Source organism: Mastigoproctus giganteus, chromosome 5, assembly GCF_048544385.1.
Source record: "Mastigoproctus giganteus isolate SK-2022 chromosome 5, ASM4854438v1, whole genome shotgun sequence".
In the NCBI taxonomy this organism is placed as follows: Eukaryota; Metazoa; Arthropoda; class Arachnida; order Uropygi; family Thelyphonidae; genus Mastigoproctus; species Mastigoproctus giganteus.
Genome location: NC_143579.1, coordinates 68166188 through 68188139, shown reverse-complemented (window position 1 = coordinate 68188139; position 21952 = coordinate 68166188). Strand labels below are relative to the sequence as shown.

The following is a 21952-nucleotide window of genomic DNA, read 5'->3' as shown; positions in this document are numbered from 1 at the left end:
CCAGCCTTAAATTCAGCAGACTCACTTGCCATTTCTGCCATGCACATTTTAATGTTTTGAGAAAGACTTCTAGCTTTACCTTGAATCAATTCAGTACTTGGGCATTGGTTTTTCCTATTTTGATTCAGAATCCAAATTGTTAAACAGCGTTCCATTTCTTCAGTGACAATATTTCATTTTTTAGAAATAACTACAGGCTAAACAGAGCCTGCATTATGAGTATAATCACTGTTTTTTGTTTATCTTTTAAAATTGTTACTATTGTGGAACGATTGAGGTTATAAACATGACCATTTGAAGCAAAATGATTTTGTCATTTTCAGATTGCTTAATTATGTCCATTTTAGTTTCTATTGAAATTGATCAACATTTTTTGCCACTTTTTGCCCCTTCACAATCATTACACTTGTTTTCCATGTTTCGAGGAAAATAAAAAATAAAATGGTATATGTAAACATGCACAATATTAACGTGTGGAATATGTTCAGCAAATGAAGAATATTCAATACAGCATAGAAAAGAGAATCGCTGAATTACAAGAAGTGTATGTAATGTCATTCAGTATTGCAAAGAACAGTGAATTACCGAACTAAGCATTTTCTGTCATGCATCATAAAATGTTTGTAAGTGCAGGGTTCTGTGTTCATTAATTGAATTGGGAGTCACAGCTTATTAATCCGTGCAGTGTTCGTTTCTTGAAGGTTCATTAGTAGAAGTTCATTAGTACCAAGGCAACTCATTGCAAAAACCAGTTTGCAATGCTGTTGGTATTGCCCCACCATGCAATTTATACTGCTGCCGAAGCATTTTGAAATTCTCTAGTCCAAAGTTCGTACTTGGAAACATAAGAATAGTCTTTATTGCTTAAACTGAAATCCTTGTAAAACCACCCCTGCACAAGGTCATTGTTTGAGTCATGATGGTAAACTTATATAACACATTGGGCCACCAACCGTGCATTGTATATTTATATCCAAGATCTCTTCTGAGTTGTGTACATGGTAAACAAAGTACTCTGTCATGCACAGTCATCTGTCTGTATGAAACCCCATTCAGCACACTGAGCTAAATATTCTGAATTTTTGCCAGTCTACAAGTTGCTCAGAAGTCGTGATCATGTTTTTTTTTGTTTTTTTTTTTTTAATGTGGTCTTTCCAAAAACATATCTGAGCAGGTTACTCCTGAATGCAGCATACACTGCTAAATTTCACATTATTGAACAAGCCTTATCAACATTGAAACTCACCAGCACTTTTCTGAGATCTGAAATCCACCAGATGATACTTTATCTTCTGTATGGTCAGTCTGTCTCTCTCTCTCTCTCTCTCTCTCTCTCTCTCTCTCTCTCTCTCTCTCTCTCTCTCTCTCTCTCTCTCTCTTCTCTCTCTCTCTCTCTCTCTCTCTCTCTCTCTCTCTCTCTCTCTCTGTGTGTGTGTGTGTGTGTGTGTGTGTGTGTGTGTGTGTGTGTGTGTGTGTGTGTGTGTGTGTGTGTGTGTGTGTTATATCCATTTACACAGGGTACTCTTAGCTATTTAGTCCCTATACAAATTACCAGTAAATAATAAGACTTATGCTATCTTTCCTTTTAGAGGATATTAAATTGATTCGGACCACTTCTTAACTGTCACTACCTTGAGATCCCCTCCACCATGGCTGGGGCATAAAAAGGAACCACCATCTCAAGAATGTCTATATAAAGTAAACTGCCGAAATATGGAAGAAATACCAACAAGAAATTAACAAATTATCTTGCAGGAGTAAATATAGAAAGACAGTTGGAGCCACCTTTGCAAAATCTTGGAAGAATCAGCACAGGCAACACTAGGTGTGAAAAAACGATGGCAGAGAAAAAAAGGGGTTGCGACAGTGGGATGCTGAAATCAGCACTATAATTCAGGAGAAAACAAATGCATATAAAAAATGGATAATCACAAAAAAACTAGAAGATGAAGTGGAATATAAACGAAAAAGACAAAGAGATCAATGGAACAATTTTATCACCAACTTAGAAAAAGACATTAATAAGCCACATATTAGTAATAAATACAAAGTAATAAGACAAATGAACAATAAAACCTCAAGAAACAGTCAAAATTAACACAATACCATTAGAAGATTGGCTCAACTATTATAAAAACCTATGGGTGACAGTTGATCCTCCCCTGGCTAAAACAACATTTAACAATAATATAATAGAAGCCTTCACTAACGAAGAACTGGAAACAGTGCTTAAAAATAGTAAAAACCAAAAATGTCCAGGCGACGATGGAATTAACATAGTGCTCATCAAATACTCAGGAAAAATTTTTGAAATTAAACTACTTGAACTGGTGAATATGAGTTTTGTGGGCCACCCTCCGCCAAATAGCTGGCAAAATGCTCGTGTCAATTTTCAGAAAAAGACAATATCTACAGAGGAACAATAACTGCAAGAGCAGAGGACTGCAATAACTACAGAGGAATCAGTCTCCTAAACTCTGGATATATAAAGTATACGTAAGTCTTTTTAAACTGAAACTTTGTAAATACTACGAAAACAGCCTTGGAGAAGAACAAAAGAGGAAGATCTGACACTGACACTTACTTCACACTCAAGTTGCTGATACTAAAAAGAAGAGGGTTTAATTTGGAAACCCATCTCTTTATTCATAGATTACAAAAAGCCTTTGACACGGTGAACCAAACAAAAATTATTTGAAATATAAAAAGAAGACAATATACCAAACCAGTTGATTGAGGCCATCCTCAATATCTATAAAAATTAGGATTTAATTGGAAACAATAAATACAGGGGTGCGACAGGGATGTCAGCTGATCCTCTTCTATTCGATATGTTTAATAAATCATATTATAAGAGAATGGAGGAAAGTCTCCGAGACAGGCATCGAAATTAGCCACAAGGCAAGGATGGACACACTGCCTTTTTACTGATGACCATTTTCTAATAGAAGAAAATGAGAACTCATTGTAAAAAGCCACCTTCTCATTAAACAAAATAGCAGAATCATTTCATATGGAAATTTCAACTTCAAAGACAAAAGTGCTGGCATTTAAAGGAAGAGATCCAATAAGAAGCAAGATCTGCATTGACAATATTATTAAACAAGTTAATACTTTCAAATACCTAGGATGCCACCTGTACTATGAAAAAGAAAAAGATATTGAGCAAAAAATAAATGATTACATGGTAATTACTAAAATTGTAAATTATATTTTCAAATCTAATCTGGTGTATAAGAAAACGAGGACACAAACATAACACCTTCGCCAGACCTATCCTGACCTATGGCTCTGAGGCATGGGCAGTGAGCAAAAGGGGTGGGAGGAGGTTAACTGGTGCAGAAATGTGCTTCACATGCGGAACTACAGACTGTACTAGACTTGACATGAAAAGAAATCAAGATGTCCTGTCAGACTGCAGACAACGTCAATACTGAATTTTATTGACTCATACAGAAACTGATGGATCCAGCATGTGGAGAGAATGGTGGATGGATACTATCCAAAAGAGATTCTAAACTACAAACCCCAGGGAAAAAGAGACGGAGGCAGACCTCCTGCAGAGAGGGGGGGGGGAAAGAGACCGAGACTGTAACTGGTCACTAGGCCTAATGCTGGACAAGAAGGAAGGATGCTATCTTCCTAGTGAGAGATTTTTTGTAAGTGGAAGCTACAAAAATTGGCTAGGAATATAGTCAAATTATGCCAAATATAAAAAGTTATTTGAAGTTATTTTTGTGTTGCCATGTATGAAAGCAGTATTATTGAGTGACAACAGGTAAGAGATGGCAGATATATTGGAGAGAGTTGACGATAGTTCATACTTCATACTGACATGTTATTTGATATGACCTTGTAAAATGTAGATCTTGGAGATCTCTGTATACATTTATGAAAATGTTAAGCCTGTAATAAAATTATGGTAGTTTAGCTTGCACAGTAACTGTAGTGAGAAAGTTGTTTTGTTTTGACTCCATATATGAGTCTTATGTGCGAGTACTCTAATACCGTATTAATCATTATACACATTGTTATTGTTATTATCAGCCATATGATGCAAGAAAGACTGAAGCTTTTGCTGCACCAGCCAAAAAAAAAAAAAAAAAAAAAAAAAAAAAATTTCTGAGTTACACTGAGGGAGAGGGAGAAAACAAGAGTCAGAAGTAGAAGGGAATCCAAGAAAGAACAATGATGTCCAGCTCAGGATATCATTTTTTGACTGAATGTCAAATATGCATTTTCTGTGTTTTTTATTAACATTTACCTGCCTTTAATTTATATACATTTTGATATGGTGACCTACAGATTACCTAATATAATAAATCAGCTCTTGGACTTGGCCCACCTTGCTTAATTTACCAGTCTGCTGTAAAAAATCAAATCAGCCAATACCAATACCCTTTTTCAAGAACAATATTTTTCGAACCAGCTCTCAGCTTGCATGTAGTAGTAGTAGTGGCACATGATGCAGGAAAGCAAGTGTAGGAGCTTATGCAGCATCAGCCAAAAAATAAAAAAGAAAATCACACCATTCCCTCCAAATGCCTGTCCAGTTCCTCCTTAAATTTATTTAACCTATCAACTTCCACACCGACAGATGGAAGTTTGTTCCAGCAATTAACCACCCGCTGGCTAAAGGCAAATTTCCGCACATCTATTCTACATTTGTCCTTTCTTCATTTGAACTTATGTCCCCGTAGGTTCGTAATCTGAACAAGTGGAAGGATCCCATCAGAATTCAGCGTGCTCAACCCATTCAAGGCCTTATAGACCTCAATCAGGTCACCACGCAGGTGCCTAGTCTCCAGCCACTGCAATTTGCAGAACTTAAGCCTCTCTTGGTAAGAGAATCCCTTCATTCCCCTCACCAATCGTGTTGCTCTTCTCTGTACACGCTCAAGCAAATCAACATCCTTCCTAAAATGAGGCCTCCAGACCTGTACGCAGTACTCAAGGCGTGGCCTGACCATTGCCTTATACAGAGGGACAATCACCTCCTTTTCCCCTGCTAGCAAAATTCCTATATATCATTGACAAAACCCCATGACCTGTCCTAGCAGCCTCTCTACATTGCTCAGAAAACTTCATATCTGACTGCACAATTACTCCCAGGTCTTTTTCATTTTCTACCACCTTAAGTGTAGTACCACACAGTTGGTACGTTTCTCTGGGGTTACTTCTACCCATATGCAGTACTTTGCATTTGTCAAGGTTGAACTTCAGTTGCCACTTCTTAGCCCATCTGCCCAAATTATCTAGATCCTGTTGCAGTAGCACACTGCCATTACTGTCATTAACAACCCCGCCAACCTTTGTGCCATCTGCAAACTTCGACATTAAGCCTGATATACCTTCATCAATATCATTGATAAATACACAAAACAACAGTGGACCCAACACCGAACCCTGTGGGACTCCACTAATAACATTAGTCCACGAAGAGCAGCACCCATTGATTACCACCCTCTGTCTTCTCCCACTTAACCATCCTTTTATCCATTGTAGCAACTTACCCTTAATACCATTCTGCTCCAATTTGTACAGCAGTCTTCCATGCGCAACAGTGTCAAAAGCTTTCCTGAAATCCAAGTATATGATATCAAAATTACTTTTTGCATCCAGTTCCTTTGTGACCACATCATAATAACCAATCAAATTTGTCAGACAAGACTTTCCCTTAACAAACCCATGCTGTGTTTGAATTATTGCTGCAGTCTTGTCTAGATGATCCTGCAATGCATCTTTAACCAGTGACTCCATTATTTTACCCGGAACAGAAGTTAAACTAACTGGTCTGTAATTAATCGTGTCACCCTTCGATCCACCTTTGTGAATTGGGGACACATTTGCACATCTCCAGTCCGTGGGAACCTCCCCTGAGTCCAAGGATGCTCTCATAATTATGGCTAAGGGTTTGCTTAGTTGCTTTGCCGCCTCCTTTAAAATAACTGGATAGATCCCATCCACCCCAGGTGCCTTTCTTATGTTTAACTTCAACAATTTCTCCTCCACTTTTGCTCTCAGTTATTACAAAATCATTTAGCACACTGCTACAATTTGATAACCTTCTTCCATTTTCAAACTGTAATAATTCCTCACGTGTGAATGTAGATGCAAAATACTCATTCAGTTTGTTTGCTATCTGAGCAGGATCATCAACAGTCGAACCATCGATGTCAAGTGGACCAATCATATTCATCCCCTTCCTTTTAGAGTTTATATAAGTAAAGAAATCCTTGCTGTTTTTCTTAGCATCTTTTGCCAAAGATTTCTCGTAATCCGCCTTCGCCTGCCGAACCTCCTTTGTGACCTGATTACAGACTAGCTTATATCTGCCACAGGCTTCTGCGTCACCTGATAATTTATATGCATCCCATGCATTTTTCTTCTCTGTCAAGAGTCTCATTAGTTCATTTGATAACCATTTAGGCCTAAACCTTGAACGATATTTCTTAATCGGTATATAAAGTCTAGTAGCTTCCACGATTAATTCCTTGAATGCTTCCCACTTAGAATTTACTGTTGGTAACATCGTCAGTTGATCCCACTGTACAGAATTTAAAAACTGTCTGAGACCACTGTACTCCCCTTACGGAAGCAAAAACCCTTTCCTTTACCCCTGACGGTAGTTACCTCTTTGAGTAAATCCCACTTCAGCACACTGTGATCACTGCCACCTAGTGGTTCCTTTATCTGCAATTCTTAATACACGAATGATCACTGCTGATAACCAGATCAAGAGTGTTACTTTCTCTGGTTGCCTCTTGAACATGCTGCTGCAGAAAACAATCATCCGATAAATCCACAAAAGTCTGACTAGTGTGTGAGTGACCAATCCACAAGTTCCAGTCAATATCTGGGAAGTTAAAATCCCCCATTATAAGACATTCTGATTTACTGGCCCACTCTATTTCTCTGTACAATTGTTCATTGTACTCATTCAAGTCATTAGGCCTATAACACACTCCTACCCTTATTTTTCCTTTCGCAGTGCTTATCTCACACCAAACTGACTCAACAGAGCACTGTTCATCTATATTAACTGGGTGCACTTCCTTTGATTTTATGTTTTTCTTAATTAACAGCATAACACCACCTCCCTTTCTGTCCTGTCTATCCTTTCTGTACACATTGTACTCCCCAAATTCCAGTTCTGCATTCCTTATATCTTTGTGACACCACGTCTCTGCTATCCCAACAATATCCGCCTTTGATGTCTTGACCAACACTTCAAATTCATCAAATTTATTTACTATACTTCTAGCATTGGTATACATGCTCCTATGCCTATTCCTTGTTACCCTAACACATCCCATATACCCAACTATTCCATGATGACTACCATCCGTCCCTGAAACCCCCAACACTCCTCGCTCCAGGTCGCTTCTTATTCTAATAGAAGTTGTGCAAGAATCACCTTCACCTCTGCCTGCGGTTACTGTTAAACTATTAGTCTTTGTATCCCCCCAAACTAGCAGTTTTCCGACCCACCTAACACTGCCTCGATAGCATCAGCAAATATTCTTGCACCCTTTCTATTTAAGTGTATCCCATCCCATGTGGGAGCAGCTGTAGCAACATTTTCCATTGCTGACTTCTGCTCTGCTCTGCTCTGCTCTGCTCTGCTCTGCTCTGCTGCTCTGTTGCCCTTTTTTGCACAAAAAAGTATCTTTTTTTCTAATCAGAGTGCTGGGCAAGCATCATGTATAGAAATTTTCAATTTCAAAAAGAAAAAAAAAAAAAAAAAAAAAAGATTAAAAAAAAAAAAAAATCAACATTGTAGTTGGAGTGACAAAAAAATTTCCCATTTATTTCTAATGTTTATTTCTAACTTTTATTGATACCAAAAATGTGCAATCATTCACTCTTATAATATTTAGGTATATTGCTTAATTATTGATAATCAGACTTGGGCATAATCATATGTTCACATAGTATCATCCTATAAAAAGCAATTGGGAACCCATGACATATTTTGCATGTTACCTCCAGACAACAATAGTTTTTTCCTTCCTAAACCATTCTCCTTAATTATGAACTTTCAACAGATCAGGTTTGTGAGGGTTTTTTTTGTTTTTTATTTTATTTTGTGTGTTGATGTGTGACAAATGAACCTAGTTTTTTTTTTTTTTCCTTAATAGAGTCTTGGCCCAGAAGAACTAAAAGATTATGAAAAATTAAAAAACAGGTCGAAGAACAAAGCTAATACAAAAGCAGTAACAGTAAAAGCTAGCAAAGCACAAGCCCCAAATAAGCAAGTACATACAAAGGTAGCATTTTCTTCTTAAATAACATATTTATAATAAACTGAATTTATAACATTTTATTTATTTTTTATAAATTTGCAGACAAAAATATTCTTGGTTTGTGAAAATTTAATTAAATGGATCATCCTAATCATGAGACTAAAGAAATTAGTATGGGCAATGGTCATTTCTTGCCATAAGATGTATTGCTGAGGATTATGCTAGAAGTCATGTACTACATAAAAAATTATACCTCTGTTTTAAAATAATGATTATTTATGCATCATTTTCAAATGAATTAATATAATCATATATTTCAAATGGTTTAATACATTTTTAATAAACATATAAAAGGAATAAATATATTGAAATCAAAGAAATTTTATTTATCTATAATTGGGCTGGAACTTAAACGAAGTGATGACCTAATATTTTTAAGGCACTTCAATGGGTGTTGGAAGGCTAAATGAGGGATGTGTGTGTGTGTGTGTGTTTAAAAATTGGAGAATCTAGTTAATGCCTTCTTTTTCCATCAGTATAAAGGAAGCTTGAAGCTTATGCTGCACCAGCCAAAAAAATTCCCGAGTTACCCTGAGAGAGAGAGAGAGAGAGAGAGAGAGAGAGAGAGTCAAAAGGAATAACCAAGAAAGAGAAGAATGATGGTATCCAGCTCAGGACCCTGGGTGTGCCAAGCCCATACTCACCAGATGTGAGCCCCCGGGATTGCTCTGGTAGTCTAAATCATTTTAAAGGATTGCCACTGTTGATTAACCAGGTGCTTGAAAATCTCTGCCAAGATAATAATATTTCTAAAAGTATGTCATCATGTTATTATTAGTATTGTATTGAGTATATTTTAGGTGTATTAGTATTGGGGTAGCAGTTGCAGTTAAAGATTTCAAAGGTAAGCAACTCATGCATGTGTGTGTAACTAGCTTAACAATATTAAATTTTGATTTTATTCAGTATGGTGTAGTTACAGTTTAATTTTTAAGTGGAACAGTTTCAAGTATAAATCATTAGGCTATATTTTAATATTTTTTTACTTAAATTTTTATTTAAAGGCATATATGGTTTCGATTAGAAAAAGTACACATGTGTTTCAGATTGTCATGACTGGTTGAGAAAGTTGTTAGTGAGATTTGCCTGTGAGCTAAGCCTTCTTGCTTATACTCACTCTCACATACAGGGTGATTCACTACCAGTGCTACAGGAGAAACTTGCAGAAGAGTGTAGGGGGCACAAAGACGAATCGGAATCACATAGCATTGCAGGGTCCGAAATGCCTTCGTCATGCGGTAGAGGACGTTGAACGGGAGGTCGCATGAACAGCGATCCCCCTGGAAGTCAGCATTTGCGAACCGGTTCCCGAGGCAGTAGGATGGACGAGTATTCAAACGTTGAACTGGCCAACATGCACCTCGCATATGGAGCTGCGGACTATAACGGGCAAGCCGCTCTGCCCTTGTACCAGGAACGTTTCCGGCACAGGCATGCTCCTCATCATACGATTTTCGCACGTGTGCACAGAAGGTTACGTGAGGCTGGTTGTTTCACGAGAGGTACCATGAATCAAGAGCGAACGACGAGGATGCCAGACAATGAGGAGAATGTCCTACGTCTTGCAGAAGGCAATCCGAGTACGAGTACTCGAGCGATAGGTCAACGATTGGGTATTTCCCAATCCACTGTATGGAGGATACTGTCAACAAGCCAAATGAGTTCATACCATCTGCAACGCGTCCAATCATTGGAACCTGCAGATTATCCACTCCAGAGGACTTTTGCTACTTGGTTTCTTCAACAGAAACGGTTCGCAAATGCTGACTTCCAGCGGGATCGCTGTTCACGCGACCTCCCGTTCAACGTCCTCTACCGCATGATGAAGGCATTTCGGACCCTGCAATGCTATGTGATTCCGATTCGTCTTTGTGCCCCCTACACCTCCTGCAAGTTTATCATACTGGTAGTGAATCACCCTGTATACAACTTTCTGTAGCTGATGATGCATCATTTCTGTGCCATATGTGGAGAGTGTGATAATATGAAATTAAATTCTGTGTACTGTTAGGAGATTGAATCTCTGAAGAAATGAGTTGATGTCCCAAAACAAAATCAAACTGGGGACTCAACAGAGATTCTAATGCCTAATTCTATACCAGTTGGCACTCTCCTTGACCCACAACTAGATCATCTAGTGCAGAACAATCCGATTCCACAGGTGTTGGTCTTGCTAGAAGATTGAATATATTCTATAATCAAGACAGAAGAAACAAAACTAAAGTATGTCTGCCAGGTGCAAAAATTGATTCTGTAACAAACAGAATTCTGTAACAAATTAGTTCTTAAGGAAACAAATGGGCATGCGATTATCCATGTGGGAACTAACAAGTTAAATCATTAACAAACATGACTTAGTCGTTAAATATAAGGTGATGCTGGAAAAATACCACATTATGTGGTAAAATGCTCTAGTATCTGCATTTCTGCCGGACATGATAGGAAAGATTATAAGGGTAGGCAAGTTGTGCTTATTATAGACCTTTCAAGAAGCTCATATTTTTTTTTCCACAGTCTTACAGTTGCCTTATAAAGTGGAATTATAACTTTCCTACCTCTACAAGTAATTGTTCTATAAATCATTGACAGGATGCAATGGTACCTCCTTACAACTTCTTCCCTTTTCCACCTTTCTTCTTGTTTTCCACTTCTGATCGACCATATTCTCCAGATCTCTTTCTTCCTCTAGAATTTTTAATTCAAACTCTCAAAGTGTATAATAGTTTCAAACATCATTCAAATGAAAACTACAAAACCAGTATAAATGTGTGTTATGTTAAAAAAAATTGGCAAATTCTGTTAAGATTATTGATCAGTCTTTTGGCAACACCTGAATGCCCATGTGGCACCATCTGCTGAAGTTATTTGGAAATGGTCAGTTTTCCAGATGGCACCATCCTGGGTAGACATTAATATTATTATTGGCCAGTGATCTCACTCAAATGCAAACAAAATTGGAATCATAAAAACTTATGTTTGGAAGCTTCGGCATAAAAAAAAAAAAAAAAAAAATCCATCTTCTCTAATAATATGTCCAGTTTTTCCTTAAATGTATCCAAACTACCTATGGAAGTTTCCCCCATTTGGCAGTTATTCTTTTGCTGAAAGCAAATTTTTACACATCTGTTCTGAAACCATCCTTACCATTTTTCAATTTAAATTTATTATTCCTACAAAACATCCGTATTTTAAAAACAACTTAAATGATTTGAGACCAAATAATTTTTAAAATACAGATGTTTTGTATTCTCTCGCTCAAAGATTTGGGCAGTGATTTGATGTGTTTTGGGGTCCACGAGTCTCCGATTCCAGGGTGCATTGGATCGCTGATCTTGTCTACGAAGGAGCGGAATACATGTAATCTATTTGTATAATTATTCAACTACGGAGAGTATCAGCACTGAAGTGTTCTACAAGACATCATAGAGATAAATCTTCCATTTCTAAACTAAAAAATAAGTAGAACGTATTGAGCCATTGCTGCTCTGTTGGCTATTAATTATTCCTTATATGGATCATCCAAGAAAGAGTAAGGATACCATCAGCATTTAGTTGACTCAATCTGTTTAACACTTAAAACACTTCATTCACATCTCCTCACAGGTGTCTAGTTTCCACACACACTGAAATTTACAATATGTGAGTCTTTCTTGGTAAAAGTATCCCTTTTGTGCCCCTGACTAATCATTCCTTTTTAAAATGAGGTTTCCAGACTTATATGCAGTACTCGTGATGCATCTTAAATATTGCCTTATACGGTAAATTTGCATTAACACAAACTTGGTTTATGCAAAATGCTTGTTTATACGAAGCATATATCAAACCCTTGCTAAAGGACAGGCTTTTCTACATAACATATTCTTTTAGTAAAAATTGAGTTAATATATATTGCACAGAAAAGTCTGGTTTTATCCTTGTTTGGCTAATACAAACCCCAGTATTTAGTCCTAATCAATAAACTTTAATTTATTTATAAAAAAACCACTTGATATTCAAAGAATCTTGTAGTGGCGGAAAATGAAGTGAAGAAACCATTACTATTCTGTTATACTGTGAAGCAGATGGCCCTACTGCACCCATTTGTGATTGGGAAATTTTCCATGTTCTTATGAGGTCAGTAGATGCACTCTGCTTGCAATCAATTTTTCAGCCTTGAGAGCAGAAAGAACACTGATTGTAACTCACTGTTCAACACATTCTGCTGAGACACTTAAGCTGAAGAACATACCTTCCACTACCAACACTTTTATGTAACAAGTGGATTAGCTAGAAGAGAACATATAAACCCAGCTTGATAAAGTATTTGATCTGCAACATGGGAGGGAACAATTTGCAGCAAAGTGGGGTATTCATAATGTTATTTTTTTGGACAATATTGCAACAAGTGTAACAATAAATAGCTTCGCAAAACATGGCTTTGGTGAGAATATTGAAAAAGATGGTCTAGTAAATGAATCTGGCAAGATAGATTTACTTTGAAGGAGTGTATAGATTTTCTTGGAGAATTTGGGAAGGTTCTTCAGGTGGATGACAATGTTTCTGCTAGATCAGTGTCAAGCAAAATGAAAGGTTTTTTTTTTTTACCTGCAATAAAAGTGAAAGCAAATATGTGTCTTCTGTGTTTAAGAACTCATGTAAAACATCAATCATGTAAATGAAATTGGATTCATTAATTTATTAGAGTTAATTGATTTTAGTATCAGAGAAAACATTCACACTATGTTCTATACTTCATTAATGACATTAAGAGTAGGGGATCTGCGGACTTACTTAACAAGTAAAGGTCAATGTTGAAAAAAAGTTGACATTTAGGGTAAAAATTTGAATGTCTGCAATTCTGCCCAGACACTATAGGAGGGAGTATATGATCAGAACCTTGTCAATCGATTTGGCCATGGAGAGATTGTGCAAGGCTTGTGGGGTAGAATATTTCTCACAGTGGTCTGTGCTTGTTAACAGGAAAGATTGTTTCTACAGGGATGGGATACAGAAAGGGTGCAAGAATATTTGCTGATGCTTTTGAGGCAGTGTTAGGTGGGTTAGAAAACTGCTAGCTTGAAGGATTCACATGCTAATAGATTAACAGTAGCCTCAGGCAGAGGTCAAAGTGATTCTTACACTGTTTCTATCGGAATAAGAAGCAGCCTGGAAAGGTGAGGTAATGGTGATTTCAAGGACTGCTGGAGTCATCATGTATGAGTAAATACATGGGTTGTGTTAAGATAACTAAGAGTAAGAATACATGCATGTATACTTGCATCAGGGCCCCGGGTGCCAAGCGTTATAGTGATCAAGCGAATTTCAGAGTGATTCATAAAGCGTTTACTCAGAGCCAAAGTTCTTATTTAGTTTAAAAAGTTTTTTACATTGTCTTTAATTAATAACTTAGTCTTACAAATTGTAAGCAAGTTTTAAGAAAGGAAATCCACCTTTCTTTTTTCTTTTTAAACTAACGTACTAACCCTTATACCGCTTGGTCACTCTAGCGGCACTGCTCCTGCCTCCCCGTGGCGGGGCCGGTAACCTGGGAGAAGAAATCCACTCTCCCAGGGCTGAAAGGAGCAAAGATGGAAAACAGTTCATTTCCACCTTTAGAGCCATCGAGCTCAAGACTAGCAAATAAAAGTGACAATGAAAATGACTATTCTCAAGCAAAGAGGTTGAAAACAACACCTAAAGAGGAGATACCAGCCTTCCTCATCTTTCACTCTCTATCAGATCAGCCCCTGAGCAAATTATCACCTTTTCTAGTGCAGAAATGCATGGAGTCTGCTGCTGGTTCACCTAAATCAGTACGGCGACTTCAATCAGGTGATCTTCTAATAGAAACATCTCAACCTCAACATTCTGTAAAGCTATTAAAGCTCACAACTTTTGGAGGACACCAAATAAAAGTTACTCCCCATGCCACCTTAAACTCCTCAAAGGGAGTAGTAACAGAATGGGACTTATTACTTGTATCAGAGGAGGAAATTGTCCAAGAATTACACGATCAAAAAGTCATCCAAGCAAGGAGAATCATGACCCGAAAAGACGGTACACTCGTTCCAACAAGAAGCATAATTCTTACCTTTAGCACTCCTAACTTGCCAACATCTGTGAAAGCAGGCTACCTGCATTGCCGTGTCCGACCATACATTCCGAATCCCATCAGGTGCTACAAATGCCAAAAATATGGACACTCCCAGACTGCATGTCGAGGTGAGGCAGTATGTCCCATCTGCGGGTCAAAAGACCATAACCAATCTGATTGTGCCACTACCACTCCGCATTGTCCAAATTGTAAGGGTAACCACCCAGCTTTCTCAAAAACATGTGAATTATGGAAGCAAGGAAAAAAAATTCAAAAATATAAAGTAGAGAACAAAGTGACATACTCAGAGGCAAGAAGACAGATAATCAAAACAGAGACAAAGCAAACATATGCCGCAGCAACTCAATCTTCACAGTCTGTAGGGATCCAAACTGAAGTATCGATTCCTCCAAATATATCAATTGCGAACTGGGCACGTTCGTTGCTTTCTGTTTCAAAACAATGTCCTACACAAAAAACAAGTGAACAGTCCAATAATACCCCAATCACCATACCAACGGAGGCCTCCTCAACAATAAAACCAAAAGTAACAGAAACCAAAAAACCGCAAACATCCACCACCGGAATGGACATTGATGAACATAACGAAGCAGAAGATACAATTTTAGAACTACATGCAAGTGATGAGATGGATGTGATCCGACCCGTTTTTCCCAGGAAAGACAAAGCAAAAATTGATCGATACAAGCAAGCTGCAACTAAAAAACAGTCAGAATCGAAAACAACACAAAAAACCACATAATGGAAAAAATCCTTCAGTGGAATTGCAGAGGATTTCGAAATTCAAAAGATGATTTACAGGATCTAATCGATCGGTATGAACCAGCTGGCATAGCCTTACAGGAAACCCTTCTAAATTCACGAGTGTGCCCTTCCGTCAAAAATTATACCATTTTTAGACGAGATAGGAGCATTGACACGCCAGCTCATGGAGGGGTGGCTATCATTGTCAGAAATAACATTCCATCCAAGCATGTATCCCTCCAAACTCCTTTTGAAGTAGTGGCAGTGCGCATTGAAATTGGTATCACCATTACAATAGCCTCTATATATCTCCCTCCTAATTTTGCTTTCTCCTCAGATGATTTAGAAAAGCTAGTAGATCAGCTGCCATCTCCTTTCTGCTTACTGGGTGACTTTAATGCTCATCATCCTCTATGGGGATCGCCAAAAATTGACAAAAGGGGTAAAATAATAGAATTGCTGCTTGATACTCATAACCTTACTCTGTTAAACACTGGTGAACCCACATATGTCCATTTTACTACAGGATCCATGACTGCAATAGACCTTTCAATCTGCTCTCCCTCCATTTATGCCAATATGGGGTGGTCAGTTCTTGATAACCCGCTAAACAGTGATCACTTACCGATTCTTTGCAGTATTCAAACACAAGTAAACTTATCTCCATTGCAGCGATCCACGTGGAAATTCTATAGGGCAAACTGGCATAAATTTTCCTCCCTAATCCAGTTTGATGATGAGATAATCCAGTCTCAGCCCATAGATAGTGTCAACGATCATATAACAAATCAAATATTACAAGCTGCGAATTCTGCAATACCAAAATCTTTACCTGGGAAACGCAGACAGAGACACTACTGGTGGAATCAGGAATGCACAAATGCTAAACAGACAAAAAATCGAGCTTGGAATCTCTTCAGAAAATTTCCTACAACTGCTAATTTTATTAACTTTAAAAAACTCAAGGCCAATTTCCGCCAAAAAAGAAGAAAAGCAAAGAAAGATGCCTGGATAGACTTTGCTTCCACCATAAACAAGGATACGGACAGCAGACTTGTCTGGAAGAAAATTCAAGCACTAAACGGTAAATTTGTGCAGTCTCCAGCCTCAATCCTGAACTGGAAAGGGCAAGAATTGTCTGATCCAAAAGAAATAGCAAACGCATTAGCTGAGTCTTTCGCCAGTATATCAGCAGTGTCCACATACAGTCAAACCTTCCAAAAAATTAAGGCATCTGCAGAACAACATAAAATAAATTTTTATACTAAGGCATCTCAGCCGTACAATCAGCCATTCACGTTAAAGGAACTTTTTGAGTCTCTAAACAAAACATCAAGTACTGCTGCCGGCCCGGACGGAGTATGCTATATAATGTTAAAAAAGTTAAATAATAAAGCAATAAGTTCCCTATTGAAATTCTACAATCGAATTTATTTAGAAAATACTTATCCACACTCATGGCGTCACTCAATTGTACTAGCCTTTCCTAAGCCAGGTAAGGATCATACCATACCGAATAATTACAGGCCGATATCGCTGACTAGCTGTTTAGGCAAAGTCTTAGAAAAAATGGTGCACAGGCGGTTAACGTGGCTTCTGGAAACAAACAATCTGCTAAACCGAAATCAGTATGGTTTTCGGAAAAACCACTCAACCTTAGATGTGATGATTAAAGCAGAAACAAATATCCGCAATGCTTTCATCAAGAGACAACATCTGGTTATGGTCAATCTCGATATTGAGAAAGCGTTTGATACCACTTGGCGATATGGTATCCTTCAGGATCTTCGATCATTCGGTCTGAGGGGGCAGTTACCACAATTTATACAAAATTTCCTACACTACAGATCTTTTCAGGTCAGATATAGGAACGCTATATCCAAATCATTTGAACAAGAGGAGGGTGTACCGCAGGGTTCCATCTTGAGTGCAACACTATTCACAATAAGAATTACAAATATAACACAAGACATACCAAAAACAGTTGAATCATACATGTTTGCCGATGACCTGATTATCTCTTGCCAGTCACAAACCATGATTTCCATTGAAAGGCAACTTCAAATGTCCATAGCCAGAATAGAATTGTGGGCGCAACGAAATGGCTATTCATTAGCAGAAAATAAATCGACTGCAATTCATTTCTGTAAAATACGAAAATTACATCCAGATCCTGAAATATATTTAAAAAACAATCGGATTCCTCTTACCAACAATTTTCGTTTATTGGGTTTATATCTAGACAGTAAACTTAATTTTTCCAATCACGTAGCCTACCTTAGAACGGCCTGTCAAAAGAAATTAAACATCTTAAGAGCTGTGTCATCTAACTCCTGGGGTGCTGATAGACACTCCCTCACACATCTTTATAAAAGTTTTATCCGGTCCCGCTTAGATTACGGGTCACCTGTCTATGACTCTGCAAGAAACAATTCCTTGCTACGTCTAAATACTGTCCAACATAGTGCCCTAAGGATAGCCACAGGTGCCTTCAGGACATCTCCAGTCCATAGCCTGTATATTGACGCAAATGAACCGCCATTACACCTTAGACGAAAATCCTTACTATGTAGCTATGCTGCAAAAATAAAAAGTATTCCATCTCATCCTTGCTGGGAATACCTGTTTAACCCTCAGTATGAAATGCTATATCGTAATAAACCTAATGAAAACCGCCCTGCGGGTATTAGATTGCAAGAACTGATGCTCAGTTGGAATATTAACTTCCAGCATATCCTTGAAGACGTAGCTCCTCCTGAACAACCCTGGTCTCGTTACTCACCGCTCTGTGATAATTACTTTCTGAGATGGAGAAAAGGCTCCTTTCCAAACAACAACTTCCAGCAGCTGCATAAAGCCCACGCCTTAGAAAACGCAGAGAAATTTCACATATATACAGATGGCTCCAAAACAGATGAAGCTGTAGGTGCTGCAGCAATCTCTTCTGCTTTTTCAATAGCTGTGTCTCTTCCTATAGAATGCAGTATCTATACCGCAGAACTGTATGCAATAAAACTAGCTCTAGATAATATAACCAAACAGCAAATCAGAAAAGCTCTTATATACACCGACTCCTTAAGTGTCGTCACTGCCATTCAATCTACTACTTCTTCCCAACATCCCATTCTGAAACAGATACGGTCTCAATTATACCAATATCAAACATCCAAACAGTTGGTTACCTTCTGCTGGATACCTGGGCATGTCGGCATCCCAGGTAATGAAAGTGCAGATCATGCTGCTAAACATCGTACAAATAGATCACTCTATCATCTGAAAGTCCCACACATTGATTATAAATCCACTATTAAAACAGCATGTAGGCTTCAATGGACTAATCTGTGGCAAACACAAGTAAATAATAAACTGTTTCAGATTAAAAAAGAACCTCAGTTGTGGACTTCTAGTTTCAGGAAAAGCAGACGTGAAGAAGTGATCTTGGCAAGACTCCGTATTGGACACTCATATACAACTCATTTGTTCTTGCTTATGGGAGAAAACCCACCTAAATGTTCATTCTGTCAGACTCAGCTAACAATCAAACATATTCTAATAGAATGCCCTAATTATTCAAGTAACCGGAAATCCACTTTTTATTCTGAATCCAATCTGTTGGAACCTTTAAATTTACAACACATACTGGGAAATAATGCAAATTTTGAAGCACTGTTTAGATACTTGAAGAGCATAAATGTATATAATGGCCTCTGACAACAATTATATTAATAACTCAGTCATAAGTTAATAAAGAAAAGGCACAATATGGCCCAGGAGGCCCTTGTGCCAAAAAACCAAAACAACAACAACAACTTGCATCATGTACACCAATACTAGGAGTATAGTAAATAAAGTTGATGAGTTTGAAGTGCTGGCCAAGACATCAAAGGTGCATATTATTGAGATATCAGAGACATGGTGCCACACAGATATAAGCAGTGCAGAATTGGAATTTGGTGAGTACAATGTGTACAGGAAGGATAGACAGGATAGGAAGGGGATTGTGCTGTTAGTTAAGAAACACAAAATCTAAGGAAGTGCATCCAGTAGACATAGATGGCTAGTGCAATGTTGAGTCAGTTTGGTGTGATATAAGCACTGTGAAAGCAAAAATGAGAGTGTGTTATTGGCCTAATGACTCTGATGAGTACAACATACAACTGTACAGAGAAATACAGTGGGCCAGTAAATCGGATTGTCTTTTAATGGAAGATTTTAACATCCAAGATATTGACTGGAACTTGTGGGTTGGTCACTGGCACACTAGCAAGATTTTTGTGGATTTATTGGATGATTGTTTTCTACAGCCACACATTAGAGAGGCAACCAGAGAGAGGGTAATACTCTTGATCTGGTTATCAGCAGTGATTATTCATGCATTAAGAATTTTCAGATAATGAAACCACTAGGTGATAGTGATCACAGTACTGTTGTGGGAGTTTTCCTTAAAGATGTGACTACTGTTAGGGGTAAAGGGAAGGGTTTTTGCTTTTGTACAGGTGACTACAGTGGTCTCAGGCTTTTTAAATTCTATACAGTGGGACCAACTGATGATGTTATCAACAGCAAATTCTAATATGGGAAGCTAGATCAAGGCCACCTCCAAGAACTACAATGGAACAGGTCTTAAAAGACCTAAGCCTGCCCAAGTTCATGATGACGATGATGATCTAATTTTATTTCATCAGTTCTTAGGATTCTATTTTACTATATCAGTTATTATATTATATTATAATTTTCTGTATGTAGCTTGCTTTGTTCCTTATATATTTTGTTTTATTAAAGTTTAGAGTACCTCCTGCCAGTATTAATTTACAAATAAGTCTAACTTAACATATATTTATTGATATTATAAATATACACTGGTTATAATATAACTTACTCTAACTTACTTACTAAATAATTTGCTAACTAACTAACTTACTCTGGTAGGAGGATAATAGACAAGTACCAAGTAATTTTGAACAATTATGCACAGTTGATTGTTGTGAGGATCATTTATAATAGTTTAAATTGAAGGAATACTTTATAATAGGTTACTTTCAAATGCTTAAGATATATATTTTTTTTTTTTCATTGTCAGTCATTGTTAATCCATGCTAAAATCTTAATGTGCCTGAAAGTTTTATTTCTCCTTCATTAAATGCACCCTAAATTTAATCTTCAGATTGGCAAAATATTGATATTGGTGTATGAAAGATATAGTTGAGAGAAAATTAAATTCTTAATTTGGAAAAGAACCTAGAAAATCATGTATACACCGATGAGCCAAAACATTATGACCACCTACCTAATATTATGTTGGTCCTCCACGTGCAGCCAAAACAGCTTGTACCCGGTGAGGCATTAACGCTACACGATAAATGTGTCTTGTGGTATCTGGTACCAACACGTAACCAGCAGGTCCTTTAACTCCTGTAAGGTCCGTGGTTGAGACGCCGCAGATCGGAGTTGCTGTCCCAACACAAACCACAGATGCTCAATGGGATTGATGTCTGGGGAATTTCGAGGCCAGAGCAATACCTGGAAGTGTTAATCATGAGACTGGTTCATGTTCCATGAACCAGTCTCAAACAATCCAGGCAGTGTGGCATGGCAGATTATCCTTCTGAAAGATGGCACTGCCAAAGGGGAAGACCATTGCCACAAAAGGATGTATCTGGTCAGCAATAATATTTAGGTAGGTGGTAGACATAAGAGTGCTTGGAACGTGGATGACTGGACCCAGTGTATCCCAGGAGAACATTGTCCAAAGCATGATACCACCGGCTAGTTCTCATCCTACGGTGCATCCAGGTGCAACCACTTCCCCAGGTAAACAGCGCACATGTACCGGACCCGTCCACATGGTGCAACAGGAAACATGATTCATCGGACCAGATGACCTTCTTCCAATCACTCAAGGTCCAGTTTCGATGTTTGCATGCCCATTGTAGGTGCTGTTGTTAGTGAACTGTGGTCAGCATGGGCACTCGGAGCAGCCTGTGGCTACGCAGCCCCATTTTCAGCAAGGTTCAATGTACTGTGTGTGTGTGTGTGTGTGTGTGTGTGTGTGTGTGTGTGTGTTGTTACACATTACTCCCATCACCAGAATTCCAATTACCGGCGAGTTGCACCACAGTTCCCTTCTGTTGCCACGTACCACCCGGGAGAGCCTTTGTTCACCTCAAGCATTGATGAGCCGAGGTCGTCCAATAACTCGCCAGAGGTTCGTGGGTTCCCCCTCCTCGGACCACTTTCGGTAGGTACTAACCACGGCTGACCGTGAGCACCCCACCAGCCATGCCGTTTCGGATATGCTCTGACCCAGTCATCTGTCCATTACAATTTGGCCTTTGTCAAACTCATTAAGTCCACTGCCTTTCCCATGTGAAGAACAAGAGTAACACTGAACGGAGCTCAGTATCAGGTGTTTTTTATACAGTATCCTGACTTAGCATTAGTAGAGGCATATGAAGCAAGAAAGCAAGCTTATGCAGCATCAGCAAAAAAAAAAAAAAAAAAAACACGCTCCCATTTCACTCCTCCATTCTTTCCAAGTACCTGTCCAGCTCAGTTTTAAATTTATTTAGGCTATCAACTTTGACAACAAAGGATAGAACTCTGTTCCACCAACCAACCAACCAACCACCAGCTGGCTAAAGGCAAACTTCTGCACATCTATCGTACATCTTTCTTTCCTCAATTTGAATTTATGCCCTCTCAAATGATTATTCTGAGCAAGAGGAAGAATTCCATCAGCAGTGAGCATGCTCAAACCATTCAAGGCTTTATACACCTATCAGATCACCTCGCAGGTGCCTAGTCTCCA

At 38.2% G+C, this 21952-nt stretch overlaps 1 protein-coding gene across 2 annotated transcripts in view; it reads left to right on the top strand.

Annotated features, from left to right (window-relative positions):
* The window catches only part of LOC150085466 (nucleolar transcription factor 1-A-like), a 451866-nt gene that overhangs the window by 335867 nt on the left and 94047 nt on the right, over nt 1-21952 (top strand). For both annotated transcript variants that reach the window (XM_090374048.1, XM_090374049.1), the window contains exon 15: nt 8142-8270. In XM_090374048.1, coding sequence (XP_090230174.1) covers nt 8142-8270 — 129 coding nt within the window. The remainder of the gene's footprint in view (nt 1-8141; nt 8271-21952) is intronic.